General features: G+C 34.7%; 2 protein-coding genes across 6 annotated transcripts in view; both read left to right on the forward strand.

Moving 5' to 3' along the window:
* Positions 1-15,187, forward strand: part of mxd4 (MAX dimerization protein 4) — a 38,056-nt gene extending 22,869 nt beyond the window's left edge. The window contains exons 4-7 of one of the 5 annotated variants that reach the window (XM_082165686.1): positions 7,313-7,427; positions 10,574-10,733; positions 11,633-12,564; positions 12,619-15,187. In XM_082165686.1, coding sequence (XP_082021812.1) covers positions 7,313-7,427; positions 10,574-10,733; positions 11,633-11,793 — 436 coding nt within the window. In that variant the 3' untranslated portion in view covers positions 11,794-12,564; positions 12,619-15,187. The remainder of the gene's footprint in view (positions 1-7,312; positions 7,428-10,573; positions 10,734-11,632; positions 12,565-12,618) is intronic. The other 4 variants (XM_082165685.1, XM_082165684.1, XM_082165687.1 and 1 more) reach the window with 4 other exon arrangements.
* An 893-nt stretch (positions 15,188-16,080) lies between these two features.
* Positions 16,081-18,528, forward strand: ndufb6 (NADH:ubiquinone oxidoreductase subunit B). Its single transcript, XM_082165699.1, has 4 exons — positions 16,081-16,356; positions 16,514-16,606; positions 18,079-18,123; positions 18,359-18,528. Exons 1-4 carry the CDS (start codon positions 16,177-16,179, stop codon positions 18,428-18,430), a joined length of 390 nt encoding a protein of 129 aa, XP_082021825.1. The 5' UTR covers positions 16,081-16,176; the 3' UTR covers positions 18,431-18,528.
* The last annotated feature ends 453 nt before the right edge of the window (positions 18,529-18,981 follow it).

Genomic DNA, 18,981 nt, shown 5'->3' on the forward strand with positions numbered 1-18,981 from the left:
CAGCTATCGACCAAAGACAACATTGTGCTGCGGTCTTCATTGATTTGGCAAAGCTTTCGACTCGGTCAATCTCAGCATCCTTATTGGCAGACTCAAGGGCCTGGGTCTCTCAAATGAGTGCCTTGCCTGGTTTTCTAACTATTTCTCTGATAGATTTCAGTGTGTTAAGTCTGAGGGACTGCTGTCCCGGCCTCTGGCTGTCTCTATGAGGGTGCCTCAGGGTTCGATCATGGGCCGACGTTATTTCTGTTTACATTAATGACGTTGCTTTTGCTGCAGGCAACTCTCTTATCCATCTCTATGCAGACGACACCATTCTATACACATCAGGCCCTACATTGGAGAATGTGTTAGAAACCCTCCAAAAGAGCTTTGAAGACCTACAATTTGCCTTTCGTGACCTCCAATTGTCTTTAAACTCTGGTAAAACAAAGTGCATGATCTTCAACCGGTCACGCTATGCACCTTCCTGCCCAATAAACATCACTACCTTGGATGGGTCCAAGCTGGAATATGTGGAGAAATACAAATAGCCTACTTAGGGGTCTGGCTTAGACCCCTCGCTCTCCTTCCAGACACACATAAATCATCTCCAGTCCAAGATCAAGTCTAGGATTGTTTTTTTATTCCGTAACAAGGCGTCATTTACTTTTCCTGCAAGACATGCCCTGGTGAAAATGACCATTATTCCAATGCTTGACTTCAGTCATGTTGTCTATAGAACTGCTTCAAATTCCCTTCTCAAGAAATTAGATGTTGTTTATCATAGTGCCATTCGTTTTGTGTCTAATGCCCCATACAACACTCACCACTGTGTCCTCTACTCACTAGTTGGATGGCCTTCGTTACACACCCGACGCCTAAATCATTGGTATCATTTAATCTACAAGTGCTTATTAGGCAAAACACCATCTTACTTAAGCTCTTTAATATCTATAGCAGTACCTACACTCAACCTACGCTCAAGTAGATACATCTCCCTAGTCGCTACAAAAGCTTGTACGTAATTTGGCCGCCTCTCTTTCCAATTTTCTGCTGCAAATGATTGGAATAATTTACAAACATCTCTTAAACTCAAATCCATCGTTCCTATCACTACTTTTAAAGCATCTCTTTCAAAATTACTGACGGACCTCTGCACATGTTGACATTCTATGCCCTTTAATTGCCCTAGTACTTTAAACAAAGCTTTGACGCATCTTGCACATATCCAACTGAATAGCTGTCTTTGAAACAATTTGCACATTACCATGTTAGTTATGTTGCTTCATGTTATCTATCTATCCATATGCTATTCTGCTTGTATTGACATTTTATATATTTTAAAAATGTATCTTTCTAATTTTTTATTTTTGCACTTAACGTCCGGTGCCTTTCTAATTGAATCTGAATATTTTATATGTGTGACTGTATACTTGAATATTTGTACACTATGTGTAATTTTATGTTGCCTTGCACCTTTCGCCTTATCTTGGCCAGGTCGTGGTTGTAAATGAGACTTTGTTCTCAATCAATTTACCTGGTTAAATAAAGGTGAAATAAAAACTAAAATAAATAAAAATGTTTAACGAAAAATACGTTTTTTTAAAGTTTTTGTCACCATTTCTGAACAAGCTTACAATTAGGCAATATACACAACAAGCTTACAATATATGTTAAAGTTTTATTTTAGTTGAAAACATTAAACAATGTGTAAACAAAAATATATATATTGATCTAAGCGCGTGATCTACTGACAGTGCGCAAATTAAAGAACGCACGCAGCCGGATCATTTTGATAATGACCAACGCAATCTATCAAGAGCAGCGCAAATTAGCATCTGGTTTAAGACATGCTTTTTTTGGACATTAAATGGCGCAAATACCAGTAAATTGACTAGTGCAAACCTTACTAAACCACCTTACATGATAAGAATAATCATTAAATTCTCTCTTATAAATTTCGCAGAAGGGAAACTTCTACAAATGCATATATTACTGATTGTCTTTAGTAAATCATGACAAAAGAGGGTTTGCACTGGTGCAAGCTGTTAGTAAATCTGATCCTTAGTGTCATAAAAAAAATTAAAAAGCATAAGATAATACGCCATGTAATACTCCCTGCATTTATATAAAAAATGCAACATGTTACAACAATGCTGCTTTAATGTTTTTTTTTTGTTTTTTTTTATGATTATGTACATTTAAATTAACTAAATAACTTGCCCTTGGCCCTCTGGTTGAGAACCACAGCATTGTCACAAACAATGTCAATGTCAAAGTCAAAACAAAAATTACAAATAAATCTAAAACTAATCAATCTTTTAAAATAAATAGTTGGATGGTGGAACATCCTGGCCCTTCACTAGTCAGTAGCCTATATTTAAAGAGTGTAATCTCTGTTGGAATGGTCAGCGAAGATCTGTGTTGACACAGTAATCCAGTTCACTGAAGATATGCCTGAACCTGCAACTTTACTGTAGGCATTTGAAATGGAATTCATGCTGTGCCTGTACTTCATGTGTCACCCAGCATTCCTGTGTCATTTTCACATCTGCAGGTGGAACTTTTCTGAGCAGTTCGCTTTGTACAGTTGTACAGTACTTGGAATTGCATTAAATTGGTCTAATTTCAGTCATGTAAAAGTGCATTCATTTGTTATTGTTTTGAAGAAATTTAACGACATTCAACAATGACCTGAATGACCACAAATCTTCACGCACATGTAATCATGCGCATGGCTGGGAGGCAGTTAGAAAAACAAGGCTGATCTGTGAACACTGAAATACAGGTCATGAACACTGAAATACAGCTCACATACGCTACAGTTTACAGTGTCAAAGACAGGAAAGGTGGAGGGTTGTTTGTGGTGAATGCTGAGGGAACATTGTAAAAGCCACAATTGTAAGTTCTAAAGACTGATACACCAAAAGCAAAGCATTTATAACCAGTTTTAGCAATACTAATAAAAATAGTTAAACATAAATGGAGTCTATTTTACAAATTTATTGTTGGATTGCACACAATGACATTTAAGTTGTGACAAAATATTCAAAAATTGTAAATATTACAAAAATAATGACTTTTTTTTACTTTATTGTAATACAAATTATTACAAATATATAATAATATTTATTCCTTATCCTACCTAACATCACATTTTTCATTGCTACAGTCAAATTACACTTTCTTCACTGGGGGTTTAAACCTCCATCTTCTGTAAAGCTGCTTTGGAACATTATGCATTGTGAAAGGTGCTATACGAATAAAACTGATTTAACTTGTGCTGTTTGACCCAGAAATCAGATCACTGCACTGCACTCAGTGAGATAAGGTTTTCAGGAGTTGAAACCTTTTTGGGAATTTCAGTTAGGTACATTTATTTGCATGCAGGGTCTCACCATTATTCAGTGAAATTATACATGTGCACTATTGCTGTGCAAAACGAACAGTGCAGGAATAGAAAGAGAAGCTCAAGATACAGTGTCCTGTTAGTTTAGCTCATGGTAATCATTCACAGAGTCATTATAATGTGACTCCTGGCCTATTTCAAATAGCCTCTGTGTTAGCAGGCACACTATAGGCTATTTTTTTTGTTTACTCCAGTCCCCAGGCTTTCTTTAAGTGCTGTTGAGAGATTGTTCTAATCAATACACCAGTATGATTGCAAAAGAGTCTGGACTCATTTTTTTAGCAGCTGCTTGAGTGATACCAGTTGCTTGAATAAAACTGATTGAGAACAACAATAAGTCTAAATGCAAATCAACTTGGGCCAGAGGCAAACAGAATGTTCATCAATTTAGCATATCATTTCAAAGCTCTTTTCATAATTTTTTCTATCACAGTAGCTATAGTATTCTAAAACATGTGACCATTAGAAGACGGGCAAATAGTATTGCTTTAATGATAAATAAATATTATTTTTGTAACATTTTACGTTTTAGCTATCATATACACTCACTTATTAAAGTGATACTCCATCGTTTTTTCACATTAAACTATGTTATTCCCTTAACTAAGACGAGTTGATGCATACCTCTCTCGTCTCAGTGCGTGCACTCAATCGCTCTGGCGTGCGGCGACACTTTGATAGCACTTTGCTTAGCCTAGTTCATTCATTAGGAACCAAACAGAGATGAAGTTAGAAGCGACCAAACACCTCCACGTTTTCCCTATTTAAATACAGTTACACGAGTAGTTACACGACCAAGTATGGTGACAAAAAATAAAACGTGGCGCTTTTCTAAGCGGGTAAAAAGGATAACTATAATGTATGGCGGAATAGCACTTGGGACTCGGGAGCACTTCGACTCTGCGCAGCTCGTCTTAGTTAAGGGAATAACATAGTTTAATATGAAAAAACGGTGGCGTATCCCTTTAAGGACTTGATTGCTTTTTATTCCACAAACATTGCAAGGCATCAGCTCTTTGTTATAAGCCCACTTTAATGATAATGGAGGAGTGGCGAGGTTAGGTGTGCATTTGTCAAGTACACTGTACAGTCATTAATCAAGTTTCTCAGGTTGGGTTAGGTAAAGTCACAGAAATACATTATCCACTTCCTTTTCACATCACTCACATTTGTAAGCTAATGCTTTTTCACAGATGAAGGCCTACTTTTTGTGCATTTAAGCATTGGCTGTAACATTGTGTGTGGACAACACCACTCACTGTTTGTCCACTTATCTTGATATGGCATGAATTTACTTATTATATTTTATATTACTTATTACTTATTATATATATATATATATATATATATATATATATTTACATTTACATTTAGTCATTTAGCAGACGCCTTTGTCCAAAGCGACTTACAAATTAGGACTAAATTCAGCGAGTTATCATAAAGAGGCAAAAGCAACAACAACGCAAGAAGTGCTCAAAATACGAAGTTCAGGTATTATTCAGAGTAGCATAAGCCTGATAAGTGATGTTTCAAAGGGAAAGAAAACTTTTTTTTTCTTTTTTTTTTTTCTATAAGGTTAAGTGCTCACGGAAGAGATTGGTCTTCAGCTGTCTTTTGAATGTTGTCAGGGATTCTGCATTCCGGATGAGGGTGGGGAGAGCGTTCCACCAGCATGGAACTGTGAATGAGAATGTTCTGGAAAGTGATTTTGTGGCTTTCTGTGATGGAACCACGAGATATATATATGTGTGTGTGTGTGTATATATATATATATATATATATATATATATATATATATATATATATATATATACATATACATATACATATATACATATATATACATATACATATACATACAGGCCAAAAGTTTGGACACATTACTATTTTTAATGTTTTTGAAAGAAGTTTCTTCTACTCATCAAGCCTGCATTTATTTGACCAAAAATACAGAACATTTTTTAATATTGTGATGTATTATTACAATTTAAAATAATTGGTTTTTAATTTATTATACTTTAAATTATCATTTATTTCTGTGATGCAAAGCTGAATTTTCAGGATCATTACTCCAGTCTATCACATGATCCTTTAGAAATCATTCTAATATTCTGATTTATTATGAGTGTTGGACACAGTTCTGCTGCCTAAAATATATTTGATGAATAAAAGGTTAAAAAGAACTGCATTTATTCAAAATAAAAATATATTTTCTAATAATATAAATCTTCTTTACTATCACTTTTTTTTTTTAATCAATTTAACACATCCTTGCTGAATAAAAGTATTGATCATTTCAAAAAAAGAAGAAAAAAAATTACTGACCCCAAATTACTGACCAGTAGTGTATATTGTTGTTACAAAAGATTTCTATTTTTAAAACATTTGCTGCTTCTTCTTTTTTTATTTTTTTTATCAAAGTATCCTAAAAAAGTATCACAGGTTATGAAAAAATATTAAGCAGCAGAACTGTTTCCAACTTTGATAATGAATCATCATATTAGAATGATTTCTAAAGGATCATGTGATAGACTGGAGTAATGATCCTGAAAATTCAGCTTTGCATCACAGAAATAAATGATAATTTAAAGTATAATCAATTGAAAACCAATTATTTTAAATTGTAATAATATATCACAATATACATTTTTTTTCTGTATTTTTGATCAAATAAATGCAGGTTTGATGAGCAGAAGAAACTTCTTTCAAAAACATAAAAAAATAGTAATGTGTTCAAACTTTTGGCCTGTACTCGGCAGAGAGGAGCAGCGCTTTAATTCAGTTAAACACAGATATTATGTTGCTTCTCTAATTTTACATGCAAGTATAGCCGAAATCACAGCACATCATATTGTCTTTATCTTATGTGTATTTGATTTCATCAGACGACGGCTCGATTATCAGGATTTTTGTGCAGATTAACATCTTGGAAGGGAGAGCTGGTTATGTCTTAATGGGTCGCGTTTCAGTCACTATTTCATATTCATTCCGTTGTCTGAGTGACAACAGAAACAGTAAAATATACCAATGGAAACAGTTTTATTGAGAATTTAGCTTCATCAAAATGGACACAGAGAGAGACAAACTAATGTAATAATAAATAATAAATGTACATTTAGCATTTTCAGAAGAGCTGCCCTGTCATGCAATAATCTAAACATGTTTGTGTTAGTAAATTGCTCAGTGCAAAGAAAGAGAAGTAATGGGAACCTGGTATTTCTTTGTTCTTTCTACATGTGTTTAATAGACATGAACAAGTTCTTTGAAAAACATCTATGACCTTTGAAACATGTCTCGTCTTCATGCTCTGTTGACTATGGTTTCAATAATAAACACACATTTGCATAAAGCATCCATATTTATCCATGCCCATGTTGATTAGAGTATTACAAACTTGAAAAGTATTAATTTAAGGTACATTTAGAACAAATAAAAAATGTGCGATTAATCGCGAGTTAACTCATGACAATCATGCGATTAATCGCGATTAAATTTTTTAATCGATTGACAGCCCTAATATATATATATATATATATATAAAATATTAGTTTCACTTTTCTGGTTTGATGTTTGGTGGGAATAGACCTTTATACTGAATATTTTGTCCCCCTTAATTCTGACAGGTTTTCGGTCAACATAAATCCACACATAGGTTAAACAATGCATCGCAGTTGTATTACATGACATGTCTTAGTATCTGTGGAGCCCTGTGGAGTCTTTTTGTAGAGTCTTGGTTAATTTATATTTAAATTAATTATAGAAACCGCCCACTTGCATAAAGCTGCAATTTCAGTCTAGTTCCTCTGTCATCCCTGCATTCAAACCCGCAACCTTTGTGTTAGCAGCCCAAAGCAGCATCCTGAATCAGTCTAAATTTATCTCAGGCTAATAATCCTATAACCTGTTCTTTATTTGTTGCAGACGTGCCAAACTGCGATTGTACCTGGAGCAGTTGAAACAGCTTGTGCCTTTGGGTCCTGATAGCACCCGTCACACCACACTGAGCCTGCTCAAACGCGCCAAAATGCACATCAAGGTACAAACATATAAGCATCTTTCTGACTATATGTTTGTTTACACAGCAGTAAAGAGGTTAGAGCAGCTTAAAGCAGTTACAGTCAGAGGGGAAGTTAATCAGGAACTGGCTACAGGAAGTTTATGTCACTCTCAATGTTGTAACTCAGATAATCCACAGTTCCTAACGTGGTAGAGATGGTAATATACCTCAGCTTAACAATCTTATAATCATAGGATTTTTTTTTTTAGCATTTAAATATTTATGCATGTGATGCATCTGACAGTTCTCATGTGAATCACTGCATCATTATGTGAGGTAATTTCTGAATTAAGATTCATATTGATATTTTTGGGTGGTATAAAGTAAAAAATGTCAGGGTGATACAACTGTTCTGATATCATCAAGAAAGAAAAAAGCCTCATTAAAAGAATGACATTCTGTGTTGCCAAATCCCCCAATCAGAACATTTCTCTTGAATGGATATTTTTCATACCTGGTGTTTTACCTGGTGGCAATCCGCCCAACCTGGCAACACTGTCTGCAGCAGCAGCAGCCTCCCTCGGGTCCTAGTGCCCGCCCAGTAGGAAGTTTGATTTATTTAGGGGGGATTTGTAGATCTACTTGTTAGGTTAATAAAATGGAACATAAAATACACAAATACGATTTAGTCACTTCTGTTTCTCAATAAAGCAAGAAGGAATTGATGTCATACAATCACGAGTCTGATTTGATTTAATGGTCAGAAGCTATAGCCTACATGATAAATAATTGACACTTGTAAATTTATTAATCTGTAATATATTTTTTTCAAACAGATGATGAAAATAACTTGAATCCAAGGAGCTCTAAAAGAATTGTAGAATTTTTATCTGAGGCTAAAGGCAGCATCCTTCAACTGAAGTCACGCCACCCGCACTTCATGCGTTGATGACTCCATTGCTGTAGACCATCTACAAATGTTAAATCCACAAATGAAATATTTAGGTTACAACTGTATCTGTCTGAAAAAGATTTGTTTTATTGTTTTGTTATTTTCAAAGCTTTCAATGTACTCCTATTATAAAAAAGAAATTTATTAATATTTATTTAGCACTATCAAGTAACCTTTTGATAAGGAGACCTCAGAACTCTAAAACCTGAATAAAAAAAGATTACATTTTTTTTTTAATACTAAGGCTATTTTCAGACTGCAGGCAAAAGTGGCCCAACTCCATTTTTTTTGGTCACAAGTCATTAGCTGAAATATGTTTTTTTTTTTTTTTTATAACAGTGTAAACAGCTCAAACATGGAATTTTATCTTTTCGATTCTGATTTGGGCCACTTCCATATAGCCTATGATTCTAAATCAGACACAGGTCTGATGTTTTGCAATGCGACCTCAGTTCAAACAGTCATATCGGAATTCATGCAACTTTTAAGTCCCTCTAGAGTCTAGATCAACATTTATCACAATTCAGCGCTGATGGGAGTCAATCCAAAGATTTTACATACCCTTAATTCTTTGGTCACTCCGTGAATATGGTATACTGCAGTGAAGTTAGTCAGTGGAGGGATGGTGAGCTGTTATACTAATGTATTACAGTGACAGCTCTATACAAGCAAAACTTTAGGAAAAACTGTATGAGAAAAACATCTCATCCCCGTCTGTGTCCTCTTTATCGGCTGTGCACAGACTCGCTAGCTTCCACAGCTCATCACTGTACAAATTAACTTGTAAATGTCTATTTCAGCAACCTCTGTTTTCTTCTGTATAATTCTGTGCTGCGTGCCATCTTTGTTATTGTTCTTTTGCGCATGTGTGTGAGTTTGGGATTGTGAGCTGTTCAGACTCGAATCTGATATTGGCCACTTTTAAAAATAACGTGAACAGCCAAACAAAAGAAATAATAATTGGATTTGAGCAATAAATCAGAATTGAGCACTAAGGCTTGCTTTGTGAACGTAGCCTAACTAAAATTGAAAATAATTAATTTATAATTCCTAAACAGGAGAGAGGTGTTATGTCCATACAAAGAAAAAATATATATTTTTGTTCGTATTGGCTATCGCTAAAAATTGGTTAAAAAATATCGGCATATCGGATATTAGCAAAAATCCAATATCGTGCATCCCTATCAGTGTGACAATACAAATTGTTTTTTGTTGTTTTAATAGAAAAAACTTTGACATCATTTGAATTGAAATGAATTGTTTTAGCTTGAGAGAATTTTTTTTAACTTTTTCCAGTTTTCATAATGTAGAGAGTGTGTTAATTTATATAAAAACATTTTAAATCAGCAATCTAGGTGAGTAATTGAGTAAAATAAACAATGCGTGTGAGTTGACATTGTCTTGATTTGTGCTTGAAATCATGATCAGGAAACAAGATTGTAATTTTGAGCAAAATAATTGTAATTATCATTTAACCATGACTAAAATATGACAAGTGTTCAATTACTAAAAGTAGACTAAAATTCCCAGACTTTTAGTTAACCAAAACTTGACCCAACAAAAAACAGAATAGGATGACAATAAAAAATGGACAAAACAAAACAAAAAACACAAGGCTAAGACTGATGTATACATGTAGGGAAAAAAATATATTTGTGAATGAATAACTATTTTTAAACTTGAAATAATTATTAGGTTGTGTACAAGCACATGTTTTCTATGTGTACTAAAGCAGACGCAATTATTACTTATTGCTTGATGGTTAAACCACATGACCAACATATTAGAGTCATTCAATTGAACATTTCTTGAAAATCTAACTTTTCGAAGAACTCGATTTTTGTCTTTTATTTATTATGGACACACCTTTATGTCACTAACTCATTTAAATTTGTCTAATGAAAAAGGGCATTTAGCGTCAGTGGAATGAAATGTGTTTATCAAACTGTCACTGTGAAACAGAGACTAGACTAAGGCAACACGGTACTATGTCTCTGTTGGCCCTTTTGTTTCTTTCCTGTTTGTCACACAGTATTTCAGCTCACCCTGTCTGGTTTCCTGTCATGCACCATAGTCATGCACCAATCTGTTCATGTGATTGTTTCCCTTTTTAGCTCACACAAATTGTGGATTTCTTGCACTGTGCATGTTCAAGCTGACTAGTAGATACATGTCATGCAGTGTGGTGTTTCTGTGCTCTGTGGTTTGATCAGTGGAAACATATGCTCTGCAGAAGCTGGAGGAACAGGACAGGAAGGCTCTAAACATGAAGGAGCAACTGCAAAGAGAACATCGCTACCTCAAACGGCGTCTGGAGCAGCTCTCTGTACAGGGCTTAGAGCGCATTCGCACTGACAGCATGGGCTCCACCATCTCCACTGACTCTGAGCAAGGTACAGCACAGCTGAAATATCCCAATGTATGCTGAAATATATCCAATAAAACCTTTAAAAACAAAATTAAGTTCTACACTTACAGCAATTACACATACTGTTACATATGCTATTGTGTATATCGTATGTACTATACAGGCTGTATGGCATAGTTGATTCCAGATCATGTGACCTACATTAATATCTGTATTTTTTTATAATTTATAATATAACTTTTATAATTTTCTGTAAAAATTATACGATTAGCATTACAATTTAAGTGCAAGTTTAATTGATAAATGAACAAATTTCAGAATGCCTTTGAATGTTTTAATGTTCTTGCACTTCTATATATACACACACGTCATACATACATATATATGAGTTTAAATGTGATAGAAGTCGACTTACATTTTGTGTAAAATATGTAAATACATTTTGTAGTTAACACATTTAATTAAGCAAATAAGCAGAAATCAGATTTGGACTGCATTCAGCTGTAGTTTGTGTGCTTGTAAGTGCTGTTGATTACCACATAGTAATTTCAACTCTTCACACTTTAATATGTATAAACAAACATGAAGAGGGTTTACAGTAAATACATGTATTGTGGAACACCAGTAGGTAAGCGGGCAGCACTGCAAATAATAATAACAATAATGTTAAGCACACTATTTCACAAGTATTTGCTTCACAAGCAAATAATAATAACAATAATGTTAAGCACACTATTTCACAAGTATAACCATAACCCTTTTACACAAGTCAGCATTATTGTCTGTGGCAAGCTTCAGAATTTTATATTTGCCAACCAAAGACATTAGGTTTAATATAACACAGAATATTCCTTTATTCTTGGGATCTTTTGATTCATGTGTAAAAATCACTGTTGATGAGATTTAATTTCTATGTTTTCACAGATGTGGACATTGACATAGAGGGAATGGAGTTTACGCCAGGTGAGAATGATAGTGTGGACAGTGTTAGCGATGGTGAGGAGGACCACTACAGCCTGCAGAGCAGCTCCAGCGATGGAGGCCACCATTCACATTCCCACAGATTACAGGCTCACATCTGCTAGGCCGTATCAGACCGCTACAGTGTGTCACCTCCAACATACCCATCAGCCAGTCCCAGCTGGCAGGAAACACCTGGCTGACTTCCACTCATCACAAAACTCTCTTCCCTCTCAACCCTTTATATCAGACCCCCCCACCCCCCCACACGTGCCATGAATACACACAAACAAGCAATATGTGGTTTTAGTAAGAACATGCGGTGTGGTAATGCAGTTTTAACTTGTCTGTTCTGCTGCGGTGTGAAACTGGCTCTGTTCCAAAACGTAGTAACTGCCTTGCTGTCTATCATCTACGTAGGCAGTTCTGTCATGTAAGGCAGTATAGACTCCTTAGATTAATGGAAAGGGAGCAAAAGGCTAAAACTCCAGGGCACTTCTAGGAATCAATGGATTCTCTTTCAGATTCAAAATTTGAAGTTAAATTGACCTTGAAGTTTATTAATTGATTACTTTTTTGTGAAAGAAGATAGAATATTAATTTCTAATGGTTGACTACTAATGGAGCAAAGAAATGGTGCTCTCCAAATGAATCACTACAATGGTCTGTTGTTGATAGTTTTAGTAGTAAATTAACAGTAGTAAAATTAATAGTAAATTACGTGGCATTAAACTTGGAAAGCTATAGCTTTCTAATTCAGTAAAATTATTCTGGACCAAGCCTGAAAGAATTGAGAAGATGAGTGTTTTTTTTTTTTTTTTTTTTTTGTTGTGTGTGTGTGTGTGTGTGTGTGTGTGTGTGTGTGTGTGTGTGTGTGTGTGTGTGTGTGTGTGTGTGTGTGTGTGTGTGTGTGTGTGTGTGTGTGTGTGTGTGTGTGTGTGTGTGGCCAGCAATCAAACTGACAAGTCAAAACTGCATGACTGTACATGTGAAGGTGTAGAGATGGGGAAAAACAGTTGTCGAGGTGTTGGTACTATCAGAATATAATTATATTGATGCTTTTAGTCCCATATTTTTCCCTGTAACTTAATTGCAATAATTTTTGAAGCCTTTATTCTTCAGCAATTTATATGCAGTGCAGTGTGCAATATTCAGTATATAAAAGAAAGTTCTTTGTACTAGGAATTCCAACTCTTCAGACAGTCCCAGTCTTTAAAGCAGGTTAGACCAAAATAAATGAAAAAAAAAGAAAGAAATTACTTTTGAAAAAAGAAGCCAAAAACATACTGGTGATTTGAAGTGTAGTTTATATTTTCTGTAGTAGATTTTGTATTATATTTTCCTAAATAGTCCTTGATTAAAAACAAATAGAGGTATATATATATATATATATATATGACAAACATGAGGCCAGGATAATGTTTGGGAGAACTCTGGCATTTGTTCCTTATCTCCAACCGTCATACTGTGCCTTGACTGGTCGTATCCCTTTTCCTCCCGTCATCTCCTTGACACATCCCTCCAGCCCTGCTCGGATCCACTACCTACCAGCCACCCCGCAGCTTCCATCCTCAGAATAGACTCTTCTTTGGCCTTTGGCACAAGGTGACAAGAAACATTGGTTAGTCACCTCTGACCTCCATCTTTTAATTCCCCAAAAATGTGCTTTCCATTCTGCCATGCAACATCATCCACATCATCCACTGGTCATCTCCTCTTTTGGCAGCTCGTCTCACCCCATTGAAAAGCGTTATCTAATCAACTCTGCCCTTGAGGCTCTTTTCATTTCATTGTTTTATTTTTTTTAATTTTGTTAATAGCTGTCTTTTATTGTCCTTATGCCTAAGATGTGTTTTGTATTTCAAACAATGAAGTGGAAAACCTTGGGAGAAGAGCATTGGAATCAATCATTAATGGCAGCTCAAGTCCTCCCCACCCTCTCCCAATGGTAGTTCCTGTTTTAGTGTTAAAGTGTGCTTAAGGTGATGGTAGTATTTGATCCTTTGCCCATAAAAGCAAAGATACAGCAATATGATAATTTTGTTTGTAAAGGGGTGGAGACTGGGTGTATTTGGTAAGCAGCACTGTTTCAATACTATGGTGCATATTGTGACCAACTCATTGAGTTTATTTTTGTTTTTTTAATTGTTATTATTTTATCTCTCCATTCTCTGCAAACACTTAAAGGAGGGAGCATGTTTTTATTTTATTTCATTTTACTCTTTTATTTTATATCTTTTTGTAAAGCATTTTTTTTTTTTCATTGAAGAGTTTACATTTATGTCATGGATATATGCCTGACTGTTGTAGCAAAACTATGCTTTTTCAATGTGTTCCAGTATGTTGATCAAGTGAATTGTAAAAAAGAAAAAGCAAACTCTTGCACAGAATCTCCAACAACATGATTTGATCGAGAGTTCAAAGAATTGTGCATGAGATTTTTTTTTCAAATCTTTAAGAGATTGTAGCTTTCATTGGCATTATCTAAGAATCACGTCACATGGCAAATTATGTGAAATCAAGCTAAAGTCAGCTTCCAGGGTGGTGAAAGAAATACTTGTGACAGAGACAGGGCTATTCAGCGGCTGCAGGGTTTTTGAAAGCTTTAAAACACTAAAAAAAAAAAAGAGTGTATGTCAGCAGACAGGTACACATACAATTATGTGAAAAGAGCCAGGTGTCCAAGGATCTTAGATGTGTGTTCTATAACTCCCCAAAAAAAAAGAAAGAAAAAAAAGATGGCATGTTCTGATGATACTTTGCATTTGTTGGGCCTTGCAGATTGAGCTTTCTGCTGAGCATGTTTGATGATTGAGCTTACTTAAAGTCTGTGCGGCAGGAAAGCTAGATGGCATAGAGACAGGAGACTGGGAGTCAAGGCTACTTAAAGAACAGACCAGAATGACCAAGAAGAAAATATATAGCTATATATAATTCCTTTTACCTTTGTTATACACAAAAGCACTAGAAGAAAGAAAGAACTTCCATGAAAAAGATTCCTGCCATATATATTATATTAGATATAGACTTATTTTTCTAACCCCTCCCAATTTTGGGAGGCATCAGGTGTAATATCAGATTTATATCTTTATATGACTGTAGGTTTGTGACCCATATTTTCCCACTTTTTCTCTCTGCTTTTATTTGTTCATGAAGCAGTTTGTTGACCGGTCAGCATGAGTGGCGTAGCCCGCGGAACGCTTGCGTTTTAGCATGAGGAAAACTTGCGGAAAGACTGCGAAGGGAGGGTTCTGTGCTAGAGACCTGTGAACAAATTTCCTTTTAGAAAACAAGTAATATGCATTCAGATGTTGTATAATATTGTAAAGGTGGTTTTTTTCTCTCTCTTTGTGTGTGTGTGTGTGTGTGTGTGTGTGTGTGTGTGTGTGTGTGTGTGTGTGTGTGTGTCTGTGAGTACGTACACATATTTACCTGGTGCTGGCTATGTTTGAGCCCACACTCTTAAGGTATTATGTATTCTTGTATTGTAATATAAATAATTAAAATGTTTTATACATAGTGGGTCTACGGTCATTATTTGCAAATTGCAACAGCCATTGTGAAAATATAGGTTTGGAGTGTAGATCATACATTTTAGCCCTCATGTTCTGTGGACAAATCAAGTATCAATAAAACAAAATATATCCTTATGCACATGCAGTGTAGTTTCTGAAAGACAGCAGATAGGGGAAAAATATAGACAAATTGGACACTGGTCAAATGTTTCTAAAATTTTAACTAAATATTTGTAATTTATATGTCAGCAAAGATGCTTTTTGCACCCAGATAATGTAGTTCTACCAGTAGAGAGCTTAACACGGCCATGCTACTCAACAAAACATTGATTGACCTCTTGTCCTGTTTTTTATTTTGTTGTTTTTTATTTTAACAAAAAACAGCAACATACAAAACTCTCATAGGGGAAAGAATATACATGCGTATATACACATGACATGTTGCCAATACAAAAAAAAATTATTAACTAAGCAGAAAACAACAAAAAACAAACCAAAGAGGGGGAGCTAACGTTACTTGAAAATACCATAGACTGTAAAAAATACACAAGTCAAAGGCAAAAAGGCTAGAGAAAATAGTTTGAGCGGCACTACAAGCGACAGGGGGAGATTAATCAAAACAGTAGTTTCCTAGATATGTCACTACACATTTTTTCTTGCAATTTTAGTAGATTTGATCTTTTTCAGTGAGGTAAAAAACTATTTAAAATAATTTATAAACCAAACAAAGGAAGGCTTAGAGAACATCTGACATCTTGTCCTGTCGCAGGCAGTGAACAGGCAGTTATTTGGGTAACACACGACCTCGTGTGGTTATTGCTTTATTTTGCTTATCATCGTCACAGTGGTTATTTGACTCCAGATCAATAGGTGTCGCAGTGTAAAAGCCCGATGTTTATGCCGAGTGTTCTTGAGTTCGCTTTGCACTCTGGGAGGTTTGTCCTCTTTAGATGTCATTGTACATTCTACTTTGTAAAGTAATAGAAAATCAGTATGACTGGATCCACAGCGGATGAAAAGCTCCGCTTTGAGCAGTTAACAAAGCTTCGGCGGCAATGGCTTAAAGATCAGGAACTCAGTCCTCGAGAGCCTGTCACTGCACCCAAAACACCCGGCCGCATCGAGCGATTCTGGGGTGGATTTCTGGAGCCTAAGACACTCTGGAGACTTTACGTGAGTTTATGCCTTATATCATATGATCTATTTATCCAGAGAGTGAAAATGTATGTTGTGTATAAGTAACATGCATTGAAGTTTAACTGAGCATTTTAACGGCAGGATATTATTATAACATGCAATTTTGTCTTTTCTTTTTATACGGACGAACCAGACATTTAAAGCCTATAATGCCAGTGTTTTTGCTATCACGCGGATTCTGATCCCGGCCTGGGTCGTGCATTACTATATGAAGTACCATGTCGCTGTAAGTGCATGTTTATTATGGTCACACTGATTTCTTTGAACATAATTAATTAATTATTGTGTGTGTGTGTGTGTGTGTGTGTGTGTGTGTGTGTGTGTGTGTGTGTGTGGGTAAGGATGTACATTATTCGAGAAGTAGGAGTAAAAAAGGAGTAGCTGCTAACTTACATCACTTATTTTGGCTCGATACACTCACAAAATCAAAATAGATTTGAAGTACTTGTTTTTATTTATTTATTTATAATTTTTAACACTTTACAATAAGGTCTAATTTGTTAACAGTATATTTACTTCTAAGACATGATATGATAAACAGTTAACAAAAAGTATGGTTTATTAAATTGTTAAATTTGGTATTTCATCAGGCATGGGCTTGAATAGGCTTCAACTTATCCATGTACAGGGCAACGATGACACCAGAATAGTAATATTCATGACTCATGATAAAAATACAAAATTATGCTAGACACACACTCTGTCCCTGACTTCAAACATTTAAAGTCTTAAATTATTTATCTTATAAAATAATATATTGTATATGTAATTTTTTATCATAAATAATAAACATGGAAGCTCAAATGTGCAGGGGGTTTCCAGAGTTTGATCATTAATTACTCACCCTCAAGTTCTTCCAAACCTGTATGAATTTCTCTCTTTTGCTGAACACAAAATAATATATTTTGAAGAATTTTAGTAACCAAACAGTTGATGGACCCCATTGATATCTATTTCACAGTATGGGAAAAAAAATTATATGGAAGTCAATGGGGTCCCATCAACTCTTTGGTTTCCAATATTTTTCAAAATATCTTCTTTTGTGTTGAGCAGAAGAAAGAAAATCATGCAGGTTGATGTATGAGTTTAACTGCTGTTTTGTTTTGATTGTATTTATTCAACTCGGTTTTTGCCATGAAGTTGCTGACGTGGCATTAAAAAGCTATACTACTTCTACACAAATACCAGATAATATACTGGAAGCTCCATCCATAATCAAACACACCTGAAAATTCTAACCAAAGTTTTCAGTTACTTAAAAATTACAGGCAGGTGTCAGTTTGATTAAGGATGAAGCTAAACTCTGCAGGACATAATTGCCCATCCCTAAACTTAATACTTCAACAAATCAAACAGGTATAAAACATAACATACTGAAAGAAGTATCTTGAACATTCACTTAAAAAAAGAACATGCTAGCTAACGTTATCGATCAAATCAATGATTTCAGATGTATCTATTTACTGTAACCTACCTCATCAGTGATGTATCAGAAAATTTGTTTGACAATCTGGGTTTATCATATTTGATACTAAATTACCTGAAATAAATTGACTGAAATATTACCATAGATAAAATGACAGATAAAATAACACTAAATATCTTTGTGTTTTGGTTGATCATTATCATGTTAAAATTTATATGTTTAAATTTAAAAAAAATTAAACTCAAATAGAATGATATTTCTTGTTTCCACAGAAAAAGCCATATGGAATTGTTGAGCTAAAACCCAGACTGTTTCCTGTAAGTATATTTGGTCCAAGCAGTATTATCACACATTTTTACATTACATAAATTACATTTATTCAGTTAGCAGCCTCTTTTATCCAAAGCGACTTATAATTTAAAGCATATACAAAGGAAGGAATAGTAAAGTAATCAGTAAGATGTTTTGTAAATTAACATTCAAGTAATCATTCATATTGATGTTTCTAAATGTCCTCATACACATCTTTCTTTGTGCATGTATGTTTTTCAGGGAGACACCATTTTGGAAACAGGAGAAGTTGTCCCAGATCTTCCTGAAGCAGAGAGTCATGGTCATCATTAAAGATGCCCGTTTATATTCAGTATAAACATCCTGTTTGCACTGGTTGTAAAATTAACATGTTTGAGTGTATACTATGTCAATAAAATTGATTATACAGATTCTGTGTGCTTTTCCTGTGCTTTCAAGTGACAGTAACACACCCCTTTGGGTAGATTACTCCTGAATATAAATATTCTGGTTTTGAGTAAAAATTTATTTTGATCATTAAAATTTAGGCTATTTAATCTGATTCTATTATCTGTATTATAACAGTCAAGAGAACATTCTTTAACAACACAAGGAGTCTTAGACATTTGTTATTGCATGATATTTTTTAGGGAGAAAATGTCAAATAAAACAGATTTTCCTAAATAGTAGTGAAAAACTTAAGTTTTTTTAATCAATTAGAATATAAAACACTCTGTCGTTGCTATTTAGTTAACAATTATCTAGTGTTTTTGTGAGTGTTTTAGTATTTTGAAATTATGAAATTAAAAACATTAACGCGTCAAATTTAGCTTACTTTGGACGTCTTTCTTGCGCTTGGGTGATATGCTTTTATTTTGAAGTGA

The sequence above is a fragment of the Leuciscus leuciscus genome (assembly GCF_965113295.1).
Source record: "Leuciscus leuciscus genome assembly, chromosome: 3".
Lineage (NCBI taxonomy): Eukaryota > Metazoa > Chordata > Actinopteri > Cypriniformes > Leuciscidae > Leuciscus > Leuciscus leuciscus.